Source organism: Bufo bufo, chromosome 7 (genome assembly GCF_905171765.1).
Source record: "Bufo bufo chromosome 7, aBufBuf1.1, whole genome shotgun sequence".
NCBI classification, from domain to species: domain Eukaryota; kingdom Metazoa; phylum Chordata; class Amphibia; order Anura; family Bufonidae; genus Bufo; species Bufo bufo.
The window spans coordinates 5,507,146-5,525,601 of NC_053395.1; the positions used below are offsets into that span (position 1 = coordinate 5,507,146).

The 18,456-nt window shown below is 46.1% G+C and overlaps 1 protein-coding gene and 1 long non-coding RNA gene across 8 annotated transcripts in view; one reads left to right on the forward strand and one right to left on the reverse strand.

The window, feature by feature from the left end:
- Positions 1 to 18,456, forward strand: part of LOC121008275 — a 324,152-nt gene that overhangs the window by 35,378 nt on the left and 270,318 nt on the right. For all 7 annotated transcript variants that reach the window (XM_040440719.1, XM_040440717.1, XM_040440720.1 and 4 more), the window contains 3 exons: positions 12,509 to 12,721; positions 13,878 to 13,903; positions 17,693 to 17,972. In XM_040440719.1, coding sequence (XP_040296653.1) covers positions 12,509 to 12,721; positions 13,878 to 13,903; positions 17,693 to 17,972 — 519 coding nt within the window. The remainder of the gene's footprint in view (positions 1 to 12,508; positions 12,722 to 13,877; positions 13,904 to 17,692; positions 17,973 to 18,456) is intronic.
- Positions 1 to 18,456, reverse strand: part of LOC121008280 — a 124,676-nt gene that overhangs the window by 34,782 nt on the left and 71,438 nt on the right. The window lies entirely within an intron of this gene.

Genomic DNA, 18,456 nt, shown 5'->3' on the forward strand with positions numbered 1-18,456 from the left:
TAAAAGTAGTAGCAGTAGCAGTGGCAGTAGTAGTAGTAGTGGTAGTCGTAGTAGTACTAGTTGTGGTGGTTGTAGTAGTAGCAGTGATAATAGTAGTAGTGGTAGTAGTAGTAGTGATTGTAGTAGTAGCTGTAGTAGTAGTAGTGATAGTAATAGTGGTAGTAGTAGTGGTGTTAGTAGTAGAGGTAGTAGTAGCAGTGACAGTAGTAGTAGTAGTGATGTTAGTAGTAGTAGTAGTGGTAGCAGTAGTAATGTTAGTAGTAGTAGTATTAGTGGTGGTAGTAGTAGCAGTGATAGTAGTACTAGTGGTAGTAGTAGTAGCAGTAGTAGTAGTGATAGTAATAGTGGTAGTAGTAGTAGTAGTAGTAGTAGTAGAGGTAGTAGTAGTTGTAGTAGTAGTGATGTTAGTAGTAGTGGTAGCAGTAGCAGTGATAATAGTAGTAGTGATAGTAGTAGTGGTGGTAGTAGTAGTAGTGGTGGTAGTAGTAGCAGTGATAATAGTAGTAGTGGTAGTAGTAGTAGTAGTGATAGAGTAGTATAAGTGGTGGTAGTAGTAGTAGTAGTAGTAGTGGTAGTAGTAGCAGTGATAATAGTAGTAGTAGTAGTAGTAGTGATAGTAGTAGCAGTAGTAGTAGTGAGAGTAATAGTGGTAGTAGTAAAAGTGTTAGTAGTAGAGGTAGTAGTAGCAGTGGCAGTAGTAGTAGTAGTAGTAGTAGTAGTAGTAGTAGTAGTGATATTAGTAGCAGCAGTAGTAGTAGTAGTGGTGGTAGCAGTGGCAGTAGTAGTAGTGGCAGTAGTAGTAGTGGTAGTAGTAGTAATGGTAGTAGTACTGGTAGCGGTAGTAATACTAGTTGTGGTGGTAGTAGTAGTAGTAGCAGTGATAATAGTGGTAGTAGTAGTACTGATTGTAGTAGTAGCTGTAGTAGTAGTAGCAGTAGTAGTAGTGATAGTAATAGTGGTAGTATTAGTAGTGTTAGTAGTAGTCGTAGCAGTGGTAGTAGTAGTAGTAGTAGTGGTAAAAGTAATGTTAATAGTAGTAGTATTAGTAGTGGTAGTAGTAGCAGCAGTGATAGTAGTACTAGTGGTGGTAGTAGTAGTAGCTGTAGTAGTAGTAGCAGTAGTAGTAGTGATTGTAATAGAGGTAGCAGTAATAATAGTAGTAGTGATAGTAAAGGTAGCTGTAGTAGTAGTAGTGATAGTAATAGTGGTAGTAGTAGTAGTGTTAGAAGTAGAGGTAGTAGTAGCAGTGGCAGTAGTAGTAGTGGTAGTAGTAGTAGTGATGTTATTAGTATTAGTAGTAGTAGCAGCAGTGGCAATAGTAGTAGTGGTAGTAGTAGTAATGTTAGTAGTATTAGTAGTGGTAGTAGTAGCAGCAATTATGGTAATAGTGGTAGTAGTAGTAGCTGTAGTAGTAGCAGTAGTAGTAGTAGTAGCAGCAGCAGTAGTAGTAGTAGTAGTGATTAGTGATAGTAATAGTGTTAGTAGTAGTAGTGGTAGTAGTAGAGGTAGTAGTAGTAGTAATGTTAGTAGTATTAGTAGTGGTAGTAGTAGCAGCAATTATGGTAGTAGTGGTAGTAGTAGTAGTAGTAGCTGTAGTAGTAGTAGCAGCAGTAGTAGTAGTAGTAGTAGTAGTGATAGTAATAGTGTTAGTAGTAGTAGTGTTAGTAGTGATGTTAGTAGTAGTAGTGGTAGCAGTAGCAGTGGCAGTAGTAGTTGTGGTTTTAGTAGTAGTGGTAGTAGTAGTAATAGTAGTATTAGTAGTGGCAGTAGTAACAGTGATAGTAGTATAAGTAGTAGTAGTAAAGGTTTTAGTCGTAGTGGTAGTAGTAATAGTAGTAGTAGTATTAGTAGTGGTAGTAGTAGTAGCAGTGATAGTAGTAGTAGTGGTAGTAGCAGTAGTAGTAGTAGTGGTGGTGGTGGTGGTGGTAGTAGTAGTGGTGGTAGTAGTAATAGTAGTAGTGGTAGTAGTAGCAGTGATAATAGTAGTAGTGGTACAAGTAGTAGTAGTGGTGGTAGTAGTAGTAGTTGTAGTAGTAGCAGTGATAATAGTAGTAGTAGTAGTAGTAGTAGTAGTGACAGTATTGGTAGCTGTAGTAGTAGTAGCAGTAGTAGTAGTAGTAGTAGTAGCAGTAGTAGTACTAGTGGTTGTAGTAGTATTAGTAGTAGTGGTAGTAGTAGTAGTAGTAGTAGTAGTATTAGTAGTGGTGGTGGTAGTAGTAGTATTAGTTGTAGTAGCAGTATTAGTAGTAGTAGCAGTAGTAGCAGTAGTAGTAGTAGTAGTAGTGGTAGTAATAGTGTTAGTAGTAGTAGTGGTAGCAGTAGCAGTGGCAGTAGTAGTTGTGGTTTTAGTAGTAGTGGTAGTAGTAGTAATAGTAGTATTAGTAGTGGCAGTAGTAACAGTGATAGTAGTGGTAGTAGTAGTAAAGGTTTTAGTCGTAGTGGTAGTAGTAATAGTAGTAGTAGTTTTAGTAGTGGTAGTAGTAGCAGTGATAGTAGTAGTAGTGGTAGTAGCAGTAGTGGTGGTGGTAGTAGTAGTAGTGGTAGTAGTAATGGTAGTAGTGGTAGTAGTAGCAGTGATAATAGTAGTAGTGGTACAAGTAGTAGTAGTGGTAGTAGTAGTAGTAGTTGTAGTAGTAGCAGTGATAATAGTAGTAGTAGTAGTGATAGTATTGGTAGCTGTAGTAGTAGTAGCAGTAGTAGTAGTAGTAGTAGCAGTAGTAGTACTAGTGGTTGTAGTAGTATTAGTAGTAGTGGTAGTAGTAGTAGTAGTAGTAGTAGTAGTATTAGTAGTGGTGGTGGTAGTAGTAGTATTAGTTGTAGTAGCAGTATTAGTAGTAGTAGCAGTAGTAGTAGTAGTAGCAGTAGTAGTAGTAGTATTAGTAGTAGCCTTGCTGTGTGGATGTGGAAAGAGTAGGGTAATCAGAGACACGTGGCTGCAACAGTAGAAGCATGGAACATACAAAGCTGTCTATGGGACGTAGTATCAATAGTAGTAGTAATTGTACTAGCAAATGTGAGTTAATGGTGGTGGCAGTGGGGGATTAGCAGCGAGGAGCAGCAGCCGCACGGAACATGAATGTGGGCAGGTCTCATTAGCGGCCTGATGCGGGCGGCAGCAGCAGGTTGTCAGGTTGTGGGTCCCCAGCATCTACAGGGCAGACAGCAGGACGCGGTATCTGTTCTTCTTCCTCCTCCGTCGTCACCACCTGCTGAATGAACGTCAGCGTCTCTTCGAATACTTATGAGGGGAATGAGGGACAACCGCAGCATTTCCGGCATGAGCTGCCGCCGCCCGGCTAGAAACAATCCATGTGTCCTGCTGAGGCGGTCGGTGTATGACCAGATCGTTCACGGCTTTCCGCTGCTCGCACAGACGCTCCAGCACGTGCAGGGTGAATTCCAGTGAGTTGGCCCATCGCGGATTAGACTTTGGAGCTGCAGACCGTTCTGTCACTGCAAGTCCAGGAGAGCGTTCCTCACCACGTAAGAACGGCTGAACAGTGGGACCGTCTCCTGTACACTGCCAGCACCTGGTTCAAGGCAGGGCATGCCGGAAGCCTATGTTATTTCCCCCAGGTTCAGGGCAGCCAGGATGTCGTGCCCATTGTCGCTGACCACCTTGCCCAGTTAGAGTCGGCGAGGTGACAGCCATTGGGATGTTGGCTGATCACCTATATGCTGGTTTTATTAAATTCAACACCCCCCCCCCCAAAAAAAATAATTATAATTTGAAAATTAACTGTGTGTGCAGATAATAAACGGATTCAGCCCTAGTATTTCGTTCTCAATCACTGATGTATACGGGTTTTCAAAATAAAACAAAAAAAAAAGTATCAAATGAAATATGTGAGACGAGCCGACACCGAGCTCTGACTAGTATTCTATATGCTGTGCTAGATTGATGGGAGAACATGTGCTGTGCAGCCTTCGTTTATTTCATCCTCCAGAAAAAAGTTTTCTGTGAAAATTTGGGAAATGAAATAAAAGTAATGTCCTTGTAGGTCGCTGTTTTTGAGGTTTGCAGCAGCTGCAGTTCTGCTAGGAGGCACAGCGGCCTCAGCGCCTCACTTCTCACTCCCTGCCTGTCCCTATTCTACAAACAGGGGAGCACCACCTATGGGGCCAGGTGAGGTGATGCCGCAGGCAGCTCCAGGTAGGGGCAAGAGGGGGGCAGCTGAAGGGCCAAGGGCTGAAGGGAAGGGGTTTGGTTAAAGTGGTTGTCCGGGTTCAAAGCTGAACCCGGACATACCCATATTTTTACCCAAGCAGCCCTCTGATGTTAGCATCGGAACATTTCATGCTCCGATGCTCTCCCTTGCCCTGCGCAGGATCGTGCACTAAGGGAGAGCACTATGCGCCATTTTAGTAGATTTATCTGAAACAAACCTGAAAATATTCAGGTTCGTCTGCCCTCCGAAAAACAGCAAACTGGTTCGCTCATCCTTAATAGAGATCAGTATAAATGATACTGTAATGACCGGCGTCACGCAAAGGGAGGGAAATGGGAAGGCCCTGTCCAAGGGAGAGGGAAAGGTGGTGACCCCTGACTCCCCTTGCGGCTGGCACCTGACTGCCCTGACGTCCCTAGACGGGTTCCTCACTCATACGCCGATCACGTGCCTAAACCCTGGCTTTCCCTAAGATGAGCCCTATGTAGTGAACGGGCGGTGCGATCACTAGTCCGCACCACTGACACTAAGAGGAAAACACCAAGGAGAGGACAGACAATACAGACAAACATATAATCCCAGGTGGGCGACCACAGCAGACCACAAAGGCCCAACAGGGATCCGGAGGGTAACAAACGTTCTGGAACAACAACCAGGGATCACAGCTACACAGCTCCAGTGGGTCAGTATAGAAGTCCAGGCAGGAAGCTCTATATCTGGCAACCAGAGAAGTGGGAGATGGGAATATAAGGAGGTTGGGAGTGCTGGACAAGAAACAGCTGAGGAGAAGAAGCTACGGATCCCTGAGTGAGCCAAAAACGGTTGCAAGGCAAACCCAGAAAGCTACCATAAAGAAACAGCACTATCTTTCTACATAGAGCGCGCAGCCACCCACTGCGACTTCCTGACCCCAGGTATAACGGAGTCAGGCGTGGCTCTTGACACCCTCGTGACAGTACCCCCCTCTCTACGAGGGGCCTCCGGACACTCAGGACTAGGTCTCTCAGGATGAGAGGCATGAAAAGCCCGAACTAACCTGTCAGCGTTTACCTCAGAACCTGGAACCCACATTCTTTCCTCGGGACCGTAATCTCTCCAATGCACCAGATATTGAAGAGAGCGGCGGACCCGATGAGAATCAACAATTTTGGATATTTAAAACTCTAGATTACCATCCACAATAACCGGAGGGGGTGGCAGCGGTGACGGTTCTAGAGGTGGAACATATTTCTTGAGTAACGACTTATGGAAAACGTTATGGATTTTAAAAGTCTGAGGTAGCTCCAGGCGAAAAGCCACGGGGTTAATGATGGCTACTATTTTGTAAGGACCAATGAACCTAGGACCCAGTTTCCAAGAGGGAACCTTTAATTTAATATTCCTAGTAGACAACCACACATAGTCATTCACTCCTAGGTCCGGACCTGGCGACCGTCTCTAATCAGCCATGCATTTATATTTACCTCCCATATTTTTCAAGTTAGCTTGCACCTTCTGCCATACCGATGAAAGAGATGACGAAAACCGTTCCTCTTCGGGAGCCCCAGAAGACCCCCCCTCTTTGAAAGTACAGCATTGGGGATGAAAACCATATGCACCAAGAAATGGTGACTTGCCAGTAGATTCCTGACGGCGATTATTTATGGCAAACTCGGCTAACGGTAAATATGATGACCACACCTCTTGGTTTTCAGACACAAAACATCTTAGCTATGTCTCAAGGTTTTGGTTGGTACGCTCAGTCTGTCCATTCGACTGAGGATGGAAAGCTGAGGAAAAGGACAAGTGTACCCCCAAACGGGAACAAAAAGCTTTCCAAAACTTAGAAATAAACTGGGTTCCCCGATCCGAAACAACATCGGAAGGGACCCCGTGAAGCTTCACGATTTCACTAATGAATACCTGAGCAAGAGTCTTAGCATTAGGTAGTGCGGGTAACGCAATGAAGTGTACCATTTTGCTAAACCTGTCCACTACTACCAAGATAACTGTTTTAACCGCAGACAAAGGTAAGTCAGTGATAAAATCCATTGACAGATGTGTCCATGGCCTATTGGGAATGACAAGTGGCAATAAAGACCCTGCAGGACGTGTATGAGAGACTTTCGCGCACACAGGTAGAACAAGAAGACACAAGATCCATTACATCCTGACGCAACCTTTGCCACCAAAAACGACGAGACAATAGCTCCAAGGTTGCTTTACTACCCGGGTGCCTAGCAAGTGCCGAATTATGATGTTCCTTTAATAATTCGAGACGCAGGTTTAACGGTACAAACAATTTCCCCCTGGGCCTCTAACACCTTCCCCTCCAGAACAGAGTGTACCGCAGAGACAACCACTCCTCTTTGTAGAATGGGTACCGGATCACTCACATTACCCCCTCCAGGGAAACAACGCGATAATGCATCTGCCTTGGTATTTTTTGCCCCAGGACGATAGGTAATAACAAAGTTAAACCTGGTAAAAAATAGCGACCACCTAGCTTGTCTAGGGGTGAGACGCTTAGCTGATTCGAGGTACAGAAGGTTTTTGTGGTCGGTAATCACAGTGACGGGGTGGACTGCCCCCTCTAAAAAGTGACGCCATTCTTCAAACGCTAGTTTAATAGCTAATAGTTCCCTATTGCCAATATCATAGTTCTTCTCTGCTGCAGATAGTTTTTTAGAAAAGAACGCACAAGGACGCCATTTGCCAGGAGACGTACCCTGAGACAGTACAGCCCCCACTCCCACCTCTGACGCATCTACTTCAACAATAAAAGGCTGGGAGACATCAGGTTGGACTAGTACAGGTGCTGAGGTAAACCTCTCTTTTAGAGAGGAAAAAGCAATTTTAGCGGCGTCAGACCATTTAGAAAAATCAGTCCCCTTCCTAGTCATGTCAGTAAGGGGTTTTACAATCACTGAATAATTTTTAATGAACTTTCTATAAAAATTTGCGAAGCCCAAGAACCGTTGCAGTGCTTTGAGGTTCTCAGGAAGATCCCAATCTAAAATTGCCTGGACCTTCCTAGGATCCATACGGAAACCTGAAGCAGATAAAAAATAACCCAGGAATTGTATCTCCTGAACGGCGAAGACACATTTTTCAATTTTAGCATATAATTTATTCGTCCGTAGGACCTGCAGTACCTGTCTGACATGCACCTCATGTGTTTTCAGATCAGACGAATAAATTAAAATATCATCTAGGTATATTACCACAAACCTGCCGATAAGATGACTAAAAATGTCATTAACGAAATGTTGGAAGACAGCAGGAGCATTGGTCAGACCGAAAGGCATGACTAGATTTTCATAATGCCCCTCAGGGGTGTTAAAGGCTGTCTTCCACTCATCCCCTTCCTTGATACGAATCAGATTGTAGGCCCCCCTAAGATCAAGTTTGGAGAACCACCTAGCACCCGCAATCTGGTTAAACAGGTCAGGAATGAGAGGAAGAGGGTATGGGTCTCGGATGGTTATCCGGTTTAATTCACGAAAATCTAGGCAAGGACGCAGGCCCCCATCTTTCTTTTTAACGAAGAAAAACCCTGCAGCCACGGGTGAAGAAGAGGGTCTGATGTGTCCCTTAGCCAAGCTCTCGGAGATATAATCTTTCATGGCTTGTCTCTCCGGACCCGAAAGATTATATAACCTGGTCTTGGGTAATTTTGCACCGGAAATCAGGTTAACCGGGCAATCATAAGGACGGTGAGGTGGTAACTTCTGACAACCCTTTTCAGAAAAAACTTCCTCAAAGTCCGAAACAAATGTAGGTAGGGTAGTTATGGAGGCGACTAAGCAATTGCTATTTAAGCAATTTTCTCTGCAATGCTCACTCCACTCCAATATCTCCCTGGCCTGCCAATCCACCACTGGATTGTGCGCTACCAACCAGGGAAGACCCAACACCACCGGAGTGGGAAGCCCCTCCAGAACATAACATGAAAGCATCTCGTTATGGTGGTCCCCTACCCGAAGGTGTAAATTATGAACAATGTGGGTGAGGTTTCTCTGAGACAGAGGAGCAGAATCAATAGCGTATATGGGAATAGGTCTCTGTAGCGTACAGAGAGACAAACCCATAGTGTGGGCAAAATGGGCATATATCAAATTTACTCCTTCTCCACTGTCTAGAAAGAAAGAAATAGTCTCCGTCTTAACACCAAAAACAACAACCGCTGGCAACACAAATTGCGATGTTCGTATGGAGTAAACGTATACCCCCCGGCTGACATCCTCCACACAGCCTGGGGTTAGTAGTTTTCCGACGGTCTTTTGTTTTTGAGGAAGGAAGGACAGACATTAATGAAATGACCCCTCTCCCCACAAAAAAAACAAACCCCACGCCTATGGCGAGCCTCAGGAGGACGGACCTGACGAGTAGTTCCTCCAAACTGCATAGGCTCGTCTAAGTCCGTACAGACTAACTGCTGCTTGGGAGGGGTTACCAATTGCTCTGGATTTTTCAATCTGTCCCTAAGGCGTCTATCTATTCTGATAGAAAGGGACATAACCGCATCAAGGGAAAAGGGAGTCTCATACAGCGCAAGCGCATCCTTAATCCGTTCGGATAACCCAGAGCAGAACTGACTCCTGAGAGCCGGGTCGTTCCACTGGGTATCCGTAGCCCACCTACGGAACTCTGAGCAATACTCCTCTACTGGCCGCTCTCCTTGTAGGAGTCTCCGTAATTTTGATTCAGCCAGTGCGACTCGGTCAGGGTCGTCATATATGAGACCCAAGGCCCCAAAAAATTCATCCACTGACCGGAGAGCCTGGGAATCAGTAGGTAAAGAGAACGCCCAGGATTGCGGGTCCCTCTGAAGCAGGGAAATAACAATCCCCACCCGCTGATCTTCATTACCAGAGGAGTAAGGGCGCAGTTTAAAATATAATTTACAGGCCTCACGGAACGTCACAAATTTGTCTGTTCCCCCAGAAAATCTGTCATGAAGAACAACCTTGGGTTCCGCAACAACCTGGTTACCTGTAGCAACCGCTGGGCTTGCGGTCTGTTGCAATTGCTGCTGTTGCTGGAGGACCGACGCCTTCAATCCTGCCACCTCCAAAGACAGGCCATGAAGTTGCTTTGACAAAGCAGCAATTGGATCCATACTGGATTCTAAGTAGGTAGAAAGAATTTTATTTTTATTTTTATTTTTTTTACCTACACAAAATAAGGGCCAGATATAATGTAATGACCGGCGTCACGCAAAGGGAGGGAAATGGGAAGGCCCTGTCCAAGGGAGAGGGAAAGGTGGTGACCCCTAACTCACCTTGCGGCTGGCACCTGACTGCCCTGACGTCCCTAGACGGGTTCCTCACCCGTACGCCGATCACGTGCCTAAACCCTGGCTTTCCCTAAGATGAGCCCTATGTAGTGAACGGGGCGGTGGGATCACTAGTCCGCACCACTGACACTAAGAGGAAAACACCAAGGAGAGGACAGACAACACAGACAAAACATATAATCCCAGGTGGGCGACAACCGCAGACAACAAAAGTCCAACAGGGATCCGGAGGGTAACGTTCTGGAACAACAACCAGGGATCACAGCTACACAGCTCCAGTGGGTCAGTATAGAAGTCCAGGCAGGAAGCTCTATATCTGGCAACCAGAGAAGTAGGAGAGCGGAATATAAGGAGGTTGGGAGTGCTGGACAAGGAACAGCTGAGGAGAAGGAGCTACGGATCCCTGAGTGAGCCAAAAAGGATTGCAAGGCAAACCCAGAAAGCTACCATAAAGAAACAGCACTATCTTTCTACATAGAGCGCGCAGCCACCCGCTGCGACTTCCTGACCCCGGGTATAACGGAGTCAGACGTGGCTCTTGACACCCTCGTGACAGATACATTGTATATAGGGATCAGTATAAATGATACATTGTATATAGAGATCAGTATAAATGATACATTGTATATAGAGATTGGTATAAATGATACATTGTATATAGGGATCAGTATTAATAATACATTGTATATAAGGGGGGCGGAGCCGACGTCAAGAGTGGATGGCTGTGTGAAGCGTCGCTCCGCTACTTAGATATCCTTCAAAGCCTATAATCACTAGCTAACCAGATCGAAAATGGTCAAAATCAGTGGACAAAAGAACACTGAACACTCCGGTCCTACTAAAACGGCGACTCAGCCCGGAGAAATTGATAAATTCATCAAGAAGGCTGCCGCTTCTTATGTGGCAAGAGAAGCCAAGATGGCGCCTGGAACACCTAAGGCCGCCGGCTGCAAACAACAAGCTCTGTTAGGTGCTGAAGGAGGTAGGGAGACTTCCCTTAGCCCAGACGCCCTTCCAATCTCCAGGAGCTTTCTTAAAGACTCTCTTGCTGAAGCCCTAGAACCCCTCAGCTCTGAACTCGCGGCTATCAGGGGTGATATTCGCCATATAGGATCCAGAGTTGAGACCCTGGAGGAAAATCAGCATAAGATGGTGGCGCATCACAAAGAGGTATCTGCTAATCTGGCTGAACATCAAGCCCACATAAACTTGCTCTACACGGCGCTGGAGGATCAGGAAAACAGGGGAAGAAGGAATAACCTTCGGTTTAGAGGTATTCCTGAATCTGTTGGCCCTGGCGATATTTCTGAAGGAGTGATGCAAATCTGCCTCCAGCTACTAGGCCCTGACACAGCGCATGAGATTATAATCCAAATAATACATTGTATATAGGGATCAGAATAAGGCCTCATGCACAAGAACGTATTTTCATTCCGTGTCTGTTCTGGTTTTTTTGTGGACCGTATACGGAACCATTCATTTCAATGGGTCCGCAAAAAAAAAGGAAGGTACTCCTTGTGCATTCTGTTTCCATATGTCAATATTTCCGTTACGCAAAAAAATAGAACATGTCCTATTATTCTACACATTACGGACAAGGATAGGACTGTTCTGTTAGGGGCCAGTTGCTCAGTTCCACAAAATATGGAATGCACACGGATGTCATCCGTATTTTTTGCAGATTTGTTTTTTGCGGACCGCAAAATACATATGATCGTGTGCATGAGGCCTAATTGATACATTTTATATAAATATGTATAAATATAACATTGTATATACACACACCGATCATTATAAATGATACATTGTATATTTCGATCATTATAAATGATACATTGTATATAGGGGCGGAGCTTCTGTATTGTATAGTTTGTGATGTAGCCTTATACATTACATAACGGACTAGGCTAGGGTTGTTTTGATACCAAAATTTTGATTAAATTTCGATACCATAAAAAAAAGTATTGCGATACTTGATACCATTCGATTTCGCACGAAAAAAAAGAAAACACTAAAAAATCCCCATGCATTCCGCATTTTAAAAAAAATGGCGAATCGTGCAATTTTTTTTTGGATGTTTTTTTCTGTTTCGGCGTTCACCGCATAGGAGATTTTTTAAATATTTTAATAGTTTTATAATTTTCAGACGTGGCGATATTTAATATGTTTATTTATTCATTGTTTATATATTTTATATGTAAAATTGAGAAAGGGTGTGATTTATACCTAATTTATATCATAATATTTTTTTTACTTTTTATTTTTTTACATAATAACTATTTCCCCCCTTAGGGGCTAGAACCTGGGATCTTTTAATCCCTTGTCCTATTCACCCTAATAGAGCTCTATTAGGGTGAATAGGACCTCACACTCTCCCTGCTGCCCTGGGCACAGTGCACACAGCAGCAGGGAGATTACCATGGCAGCCAGGGCGGCTTCAGTAGCGTCCTGGCTGTCATGGTAACCGATCGGAGCCCCAGGATTACACTGCTGGGGCTCCAATCAGAAGCTGCCACCGCCACCAATGAGGAGGGGAGGGGACCCCGTGGCCACTGCCACCAATGATGTTAATACTGGAGGTGTTGGGGGGGTGCACTGCGCCACCAATGTTTGTAATACTGGCGGGGGGAGGGCGCAATGCCCAACCAATGAAAGTTAATATTTAATACAAATACAGGTGCCGGTGGCAGAATCACATAGCAGACACCCTGCCTCTGACAGGGAGCTGCGATCAGCATCAGTTAACCCCTCAGGTGCCGCACCCGCCTCCTGTATTTGTATTAATGAGTTAGTTATCTTCATTGGTGGCGCAGTGGCCACAGCCCCTCCCCTCCTCCGCCCTTCTCTCCTCTTATTGGCAGCAGCGGCACATGGGGGAGAGAGAGAGTCCTTCTCCCCTGTGCTGCTGAGGGATAATGGCACACGCTGACAGCAGCGCGCTCCATGTTCTCTGATACTGGACTAGGCCGATCTCCCCTGATATAAGGAGGTCTTGCTATGGTGGATAATGATGGGGGTAGTTGTCCTCAGTGTTTTCTCATAATCTAATGTGAATGTTCAGGAGCGGAGAACATGATAAAGGTGATTAGTGATTCGGAAGACGCGGAATCCCAGGAACAGAACCATTCTGAATGGGGACAATCCCTCCCATGTCCCCAGGTGACCCTGACAGAGGCCGAGCTGGATGCGATCAGTCCATCCGACGATGTGTCTATAGGGAGGAGAATGGCCGACAAAGTGAAGCAGATGAGGAAAATCCTACAAGTGGACGCAGGTGAATGAGGAATACAATCTGAAGAATATATCATTGGTATGTGTCACGAGGGTGTCAAGAACCACGCCTGACTCCGTTATACCCGGGGTCAGGAAGTCGCAGCGGTTGGCTGCGCGCTCTATGTAAGATAGGGCTGTTTCCTTATGGTAGCTTTCTGGGTTTGCTTTGCAACCCTTTTTGGCTTACTCAGGGACCCGTAGCTCCTTCTCCTCAGCTGTTCCTTGTCCAGCACTCCCAACCTCCTTATATTCCCCTCTCACACTTCCCTGGCTGCCAGATATAATGTAATGACCGGCGTCACGCACAGGGAGGGAAAAGGGAAAGCCCTGCACAAGGGAGAGGGAAAGGTGGTGACCCCTGACTCACCTTGCGGCTGGCACCTGACTGCCCTGACGTCCCTAGACGGGTTCCTCACCCGTGCGGCGATCACGTGCCTAAACCCTGGCTTTCCCTAGAATGAGCCCTAGATAGTGAACGGGCCGGTGGGATCGCTAGTCCGCACCACTGACACTAAGAGGGAAACACCAGGGAGAGGACAGACAAAACAGACAAACACATACACCCAGGTGGGCGACCACAGCAGACCACAAAGGTCCAACAGGGATCCAGAGGGTAGCGTTCTGGACCAACTACCAGAGAACGCAGCAACACAGCTCCAGAGGGTCAGAATAGAAGTCCAGGCAGGAAGCTCTATCTCTGGCAACCAGAGAAGTGTGAGAGGGGAATATAAAGAGGTTGGGAGTGCTGGACAAGGAACAGCTGAGGAGAAGGAGCTACGGATCCCTGAGTGAGCCAAAAGTGTTGCAAAGCAAACCCAGAAAGCTACCATAAGGAAACAGCCCTATCTTACATAGAGCGCGCAGCCAACCGCTGCGACTTCCTGACCCCGGGTATATCGGAGTCAGGCGTGGTTCTTGACACCCTCGTGACAGTATGAGGATGTTGGGGGCAGTAGTGGTGTAGGTGGGCTTCTGCTTTGCAGGTCATCTTGGCCGGTGTGGGGGGTGGGATGTAGACCCCATCTGGGACCAGTGATAGACTGGGGCTTATCTTCTATTACATCCTGACCCCTGCTGGGTCGGCGGCGGTCGGAGTATTATAGGATATTACCGCTTGTCGTGTCCGGTACTAATCGCCTTTCTTTGCCTCTTTACAGATAATTCACTTTTCTATCATCTCTGGGTAAGGAAAACACAGAGGATCTAATGGCCGAAGTAATCTTTAAGTGTGATTAGTGTTGAGCGGATCGGAGTAAATCAAATTGACTTTGATCCGAATTTCAGAAAATATCTGATTCGCCACAAAGCTGAATTTCCTGGCGCTTCGTGGTAACAAATCAATTTTTCCTGAAATGGTGGCAAAAAAGAAATAATACATACTGGCTTCATCCATTTGCACGCGGAGATTCTGAAATCTCGCGCACGCTGCCGTGTGATGTCCCCACATTATCACGATGGCCGGGGAGCGGTGACTTCACCAGTAATGTCAGTCACCACCTCATCAGCACGTGACAGAATTTGTGCTTTTTCTTCAAGATGGCTGCGATGGCCTCTCCCCGAGCAAAAGGATGAGATGAGTACTTTTTTTTAACCCCTGATTAACTCCTGAAAGGCCTTAGTGTGACTGTCAAAGGCCGCGATCATGTTTGAACGAGTCATCTGAGGAGTTCAATGATGGGGGGTGGCCCAATTGCAAACTTCGCTCATCTCTGTGTGTGAAGTCAGGAGCCTCTGATCGCCATAAACCCCCGATCACCAACCCCCCCACCAATCACCAGAGAATCCCCAAACAACAGAAACCCCCCGATCACCAACCCCCCCACCGATCACCAGAGAATCCCCAAACAACAGAAACCCCCCGATCACCAACCCCCCCCCCCACTGATCACCAGAGAATCCCCAAACAACAGAAACCCCCCGATCACCAAACCCCCCCACTGATCACCAGAGAATCCCCAAACAACAGAAACCCCCCGATCACCAAACCCCCCCCCCACTGATCACCAGAGAATCCCCAAACAACAGAAACCCCCCGATCACCAAACCCCCCCCACTGATCACCAGAGAATCCCCAAACAACAGAAACCCCCCGATCACCACCCCCCCCCCACTGATCACCAGAGAATCCCCAAACAACAGAAACCACCCGATCACCAACCCCCCCCCCCCCCCCCACTGATCACCAGAGAATCCCCAAACAACAGAAACCCCCCAATCACCAGAAATTCCCCAATTACCAGAGGCACCAGAAAAATGTTAATGAATGAGTTATATGTAGCGGTGAGTGAATCCAAGATCTGAAGTCGATTCGTTCCCCAACTCCGTTTTAATGCTGTATGGGGACCGGTCTCTGTACAGCAGTAAAATGTATGGGCTTTGCGGAGGCAAAATTAATTAAGTCCGAAGTCGTGCGAGACTTCAGTGAATAACTTTGGCCTTTGATTCTATGACTTTAGAAACATTTTAAAACTGGAATCCGCACTCAGCTGGTACCGAAGCCGAATTCCTGTTTTAAAATGTTTTAAGGTTGTAGAATCAAAGGCCGAAGTTATTCACTGAAGTCTCCCACGACTTCGGACTTAATTAATTTTGCTTCCGTGAAGCCCATACATTTTACTGCTGTACAGAGACCGGTCCCCATACAGCATTAAAACGGAATTGGGGAACTAATCGACTTCGGATCTTGGATACAAAGCTGGATTTGCTCGCCCCTTGTGATATGGACCCAAAGTGAAGCCGCTGAAAATGACATCTACAGAGACCAAATGTTTGAGGAAAAATTCAAACTTGCAGCGATGGAAAGTCAAAGTAATTCCACAAAATAGATCCAAGTATGAAGAGCATAAAGCCTTCGGTACTTAGAGGGGTATTCCAGTTATGTGAAGTTATCCTTTATGCACAGGATAGGGGATAATTAGATTGGTAGGGGTCCTACCGCTGGGACCCCCACCTAGCACAAGAATCGTTACCCTGTACCCCCTGGAGCCCCCCAAAATGAACTGAGTGGCTCCATTCATTCCTTAGGGAGTTACAGAGATGGCAGAGTACAGCGCTCACCGATCTCCAGCACTCCCATAGAAATGAATGGAGCTGCTCAGCACATGCCCAACCAGCCACTCGGTTCATTGCAGGGGGCTCCAGGGGGTAGGGGGTCCCCATTCTTGTCATCAGTGAGGACCCCAGTGGTAGGACCTCTACCACTCTAAGTTGTCCCCTATCCTGTGTATAGGAGAGGAGAGGAGGGACAGGTGCTGGTCCTATCACATTCAGTAGGCTCACAGGAACAAGAACCCATAGGGGATCACTTCATGCGGCCGGCCGCCCCCTCAGGTGGAGTAGTAGTCCCGGTGCGTAGGATGCGAGTGGTATAATGTGGCCCAATGTTTGTGTCACGGTGCTCCCACCTTCAGGCTGTCTCTTCCTGGGGTCAGTCTCCATTGCAGAGATTGAATTGAAGAATAAAGTGAGGTCCAGACTTGGGAACGTTTCAGTCGTGTTCACTGGAATAACTTTACAATACAATCGGTTTCAAAGGGTTTAGTGTGATTCTCCTTTACTTGGTTCCAGCAGGATGCAATATGGCGTCAGGCCTTCTAAATGCTGCTCTCATTCCTAACTGGCCTTGGCTTCAATATAGTTTGCTGAGGAGGGTGTCTTTTGCCCGTTTTCCCTCTACTCCATTAATAAGGTCTCTTGGTACAGGATAATGCAAGGAGCGGGTGCTCTGCGAGCTGCTCCCCGGGGCTCCTGCAGCAGGGGGGGAACGCTCCCCTCACTGCACCATGTCTTGTCTCTCTGGACACTACAGCTTCCTGAAACCCCTCCCTTGGTGGGAAACAGGACTGGCCCACTTCTGCCCAAAGGGGGGATAAGAATGGTATGGTAAGTTCCATTCTATCTAAAGGTACTCTCTGCCAGGTAGACTGCCACCCGCTGGTGAACCAGGCACAGTGCATGAACATAACAGTTTTTGCATATAAGCCAATGACTCTTTGCTGATGATGGTAGCACAGTTGGTGATGAAAACCAATACAATGGTGGCAAACAGGCTAGCAATAGGCATGTAGGAGTGGCAGTGTCCCTCTGGGCTGCTACACTTCACATAACCGGAATACCCCTTTAAGTTGTTACTATGTAACTATCAGCAGCATTTCCTGGGATCTGTACGATGATAATTACAATCACCTGCACATTTTGTGTCCTTATATTGTATATTATTTCTAGGAATTTATGGGGGTTGTCAGCCCTGGAATCAGTGTAAAAAAAACTCTAGGACTTCATCTCTCTCATGTCCTGGTCTCTAGGCACTGGTCTGAAACACTGTAACAAAACACCTGCGCTGTGAATTGAAAAACTGAAAAAAAAAAAAACTTTGAAAAATTCAATAAACATATTTTAATGGTCAAATAAACACCATAACCTTGTACATAACACAGAGATGGTCGGTCTCCCTGTAACCAGAAAATCCAACAAAGAGATGGCTATCAGTAAAAATAAGGATGAATTGCTCTTTTTCCACATTTCACTCATGGTAAAAACTATAAAAAATATTTGTCATACGGAAAGGCAAAAATGAAAATAATAATTTGGCCGACCGAACAAATATAGAATTGGAATTTTATGCAGCTTTCTTCCCCTCTGATGATGTTCACATTTGTCATTTTTTGTCTTTCCTTGCTATTCATGACACAACAATAATATAATTATTATTTTGACAGAAAAAAAAAATATATTAAATTTAAAACTATTTATGATTATTGGGGTGAGTGAAATTACCTGGGATATAAGGGGGTTAATTGCCCGGATACATCTGGAGGTGGAGATGACTATCTGCTCAGCTCCTCCTGCTCTATCATTTCCAGACTGCAGCTGCAGCACCAGGTTTAATGAGACAGTCCCGGCTGTCGGTCTTCTTCAGGGTTTTCTGTTCTCTCGCTGACGCTCTTCTGCACCTTGTGTATCTTTACTTCAGTTTCAGGATAGTCAACCTGTTATCGGGATCTTCTCCAGAGAAGCAGAGAGTCAGTATTCCTGGCTGATGAGCGCCCTCAGGTCACACCCTTACAGGGACCGTATTGCTGAGGTCCGGCCCTGCCCCATCAGTAATAATGGCTTACAGCAGTTTTATCAGGATTTATCTCTCTGCAAATTCGGGATCCTGTATCACAGCAAGATGAGAGGGAGAATCAATGTGACCGATGTGATGGATGCCCTGTATGATGAGGAGCTGAAGGAACTCTCCTCTACTCATGGTAAGAGATGGAGGATTGTGTGCACGAGAATGATAGCCCTAAGTATGATGAGATGTGTGGTTAGTAATATGTCCAGGGTGATGGTGGTGACCGGTGGGATGAGATGTGTGGTTATTGATATGTCCAGTGTGATGGTGGTGACCGGTGAGATGTATGGTTATTAATATGTCCAGTGTGATGGTGGTGACCGGTGGGATGAGATGTGTGGTTATTGATATGTCCAGTGTGATGGTGGTGACCAGTGGGGTGAGATGTGTGGTTATTGATATGTCCAGTGTGATGGTGGTGACTGGTCAGGGCCGGCGCCACCCATAAGCAGAGTAGGCAACCGCGTAGAGCGCACTCTACCTGGGGGCGCCGGCTGCCGCCCCCTACTTGTGTCATCCATCTGACATCATCTCATCCTGTTCCTGTACTTGCCGGCCGGATGCGCTCCGATGAGTTCACTTCGGGCAGAGAGAGCGGCACGCAGCTGTCGCAGCTG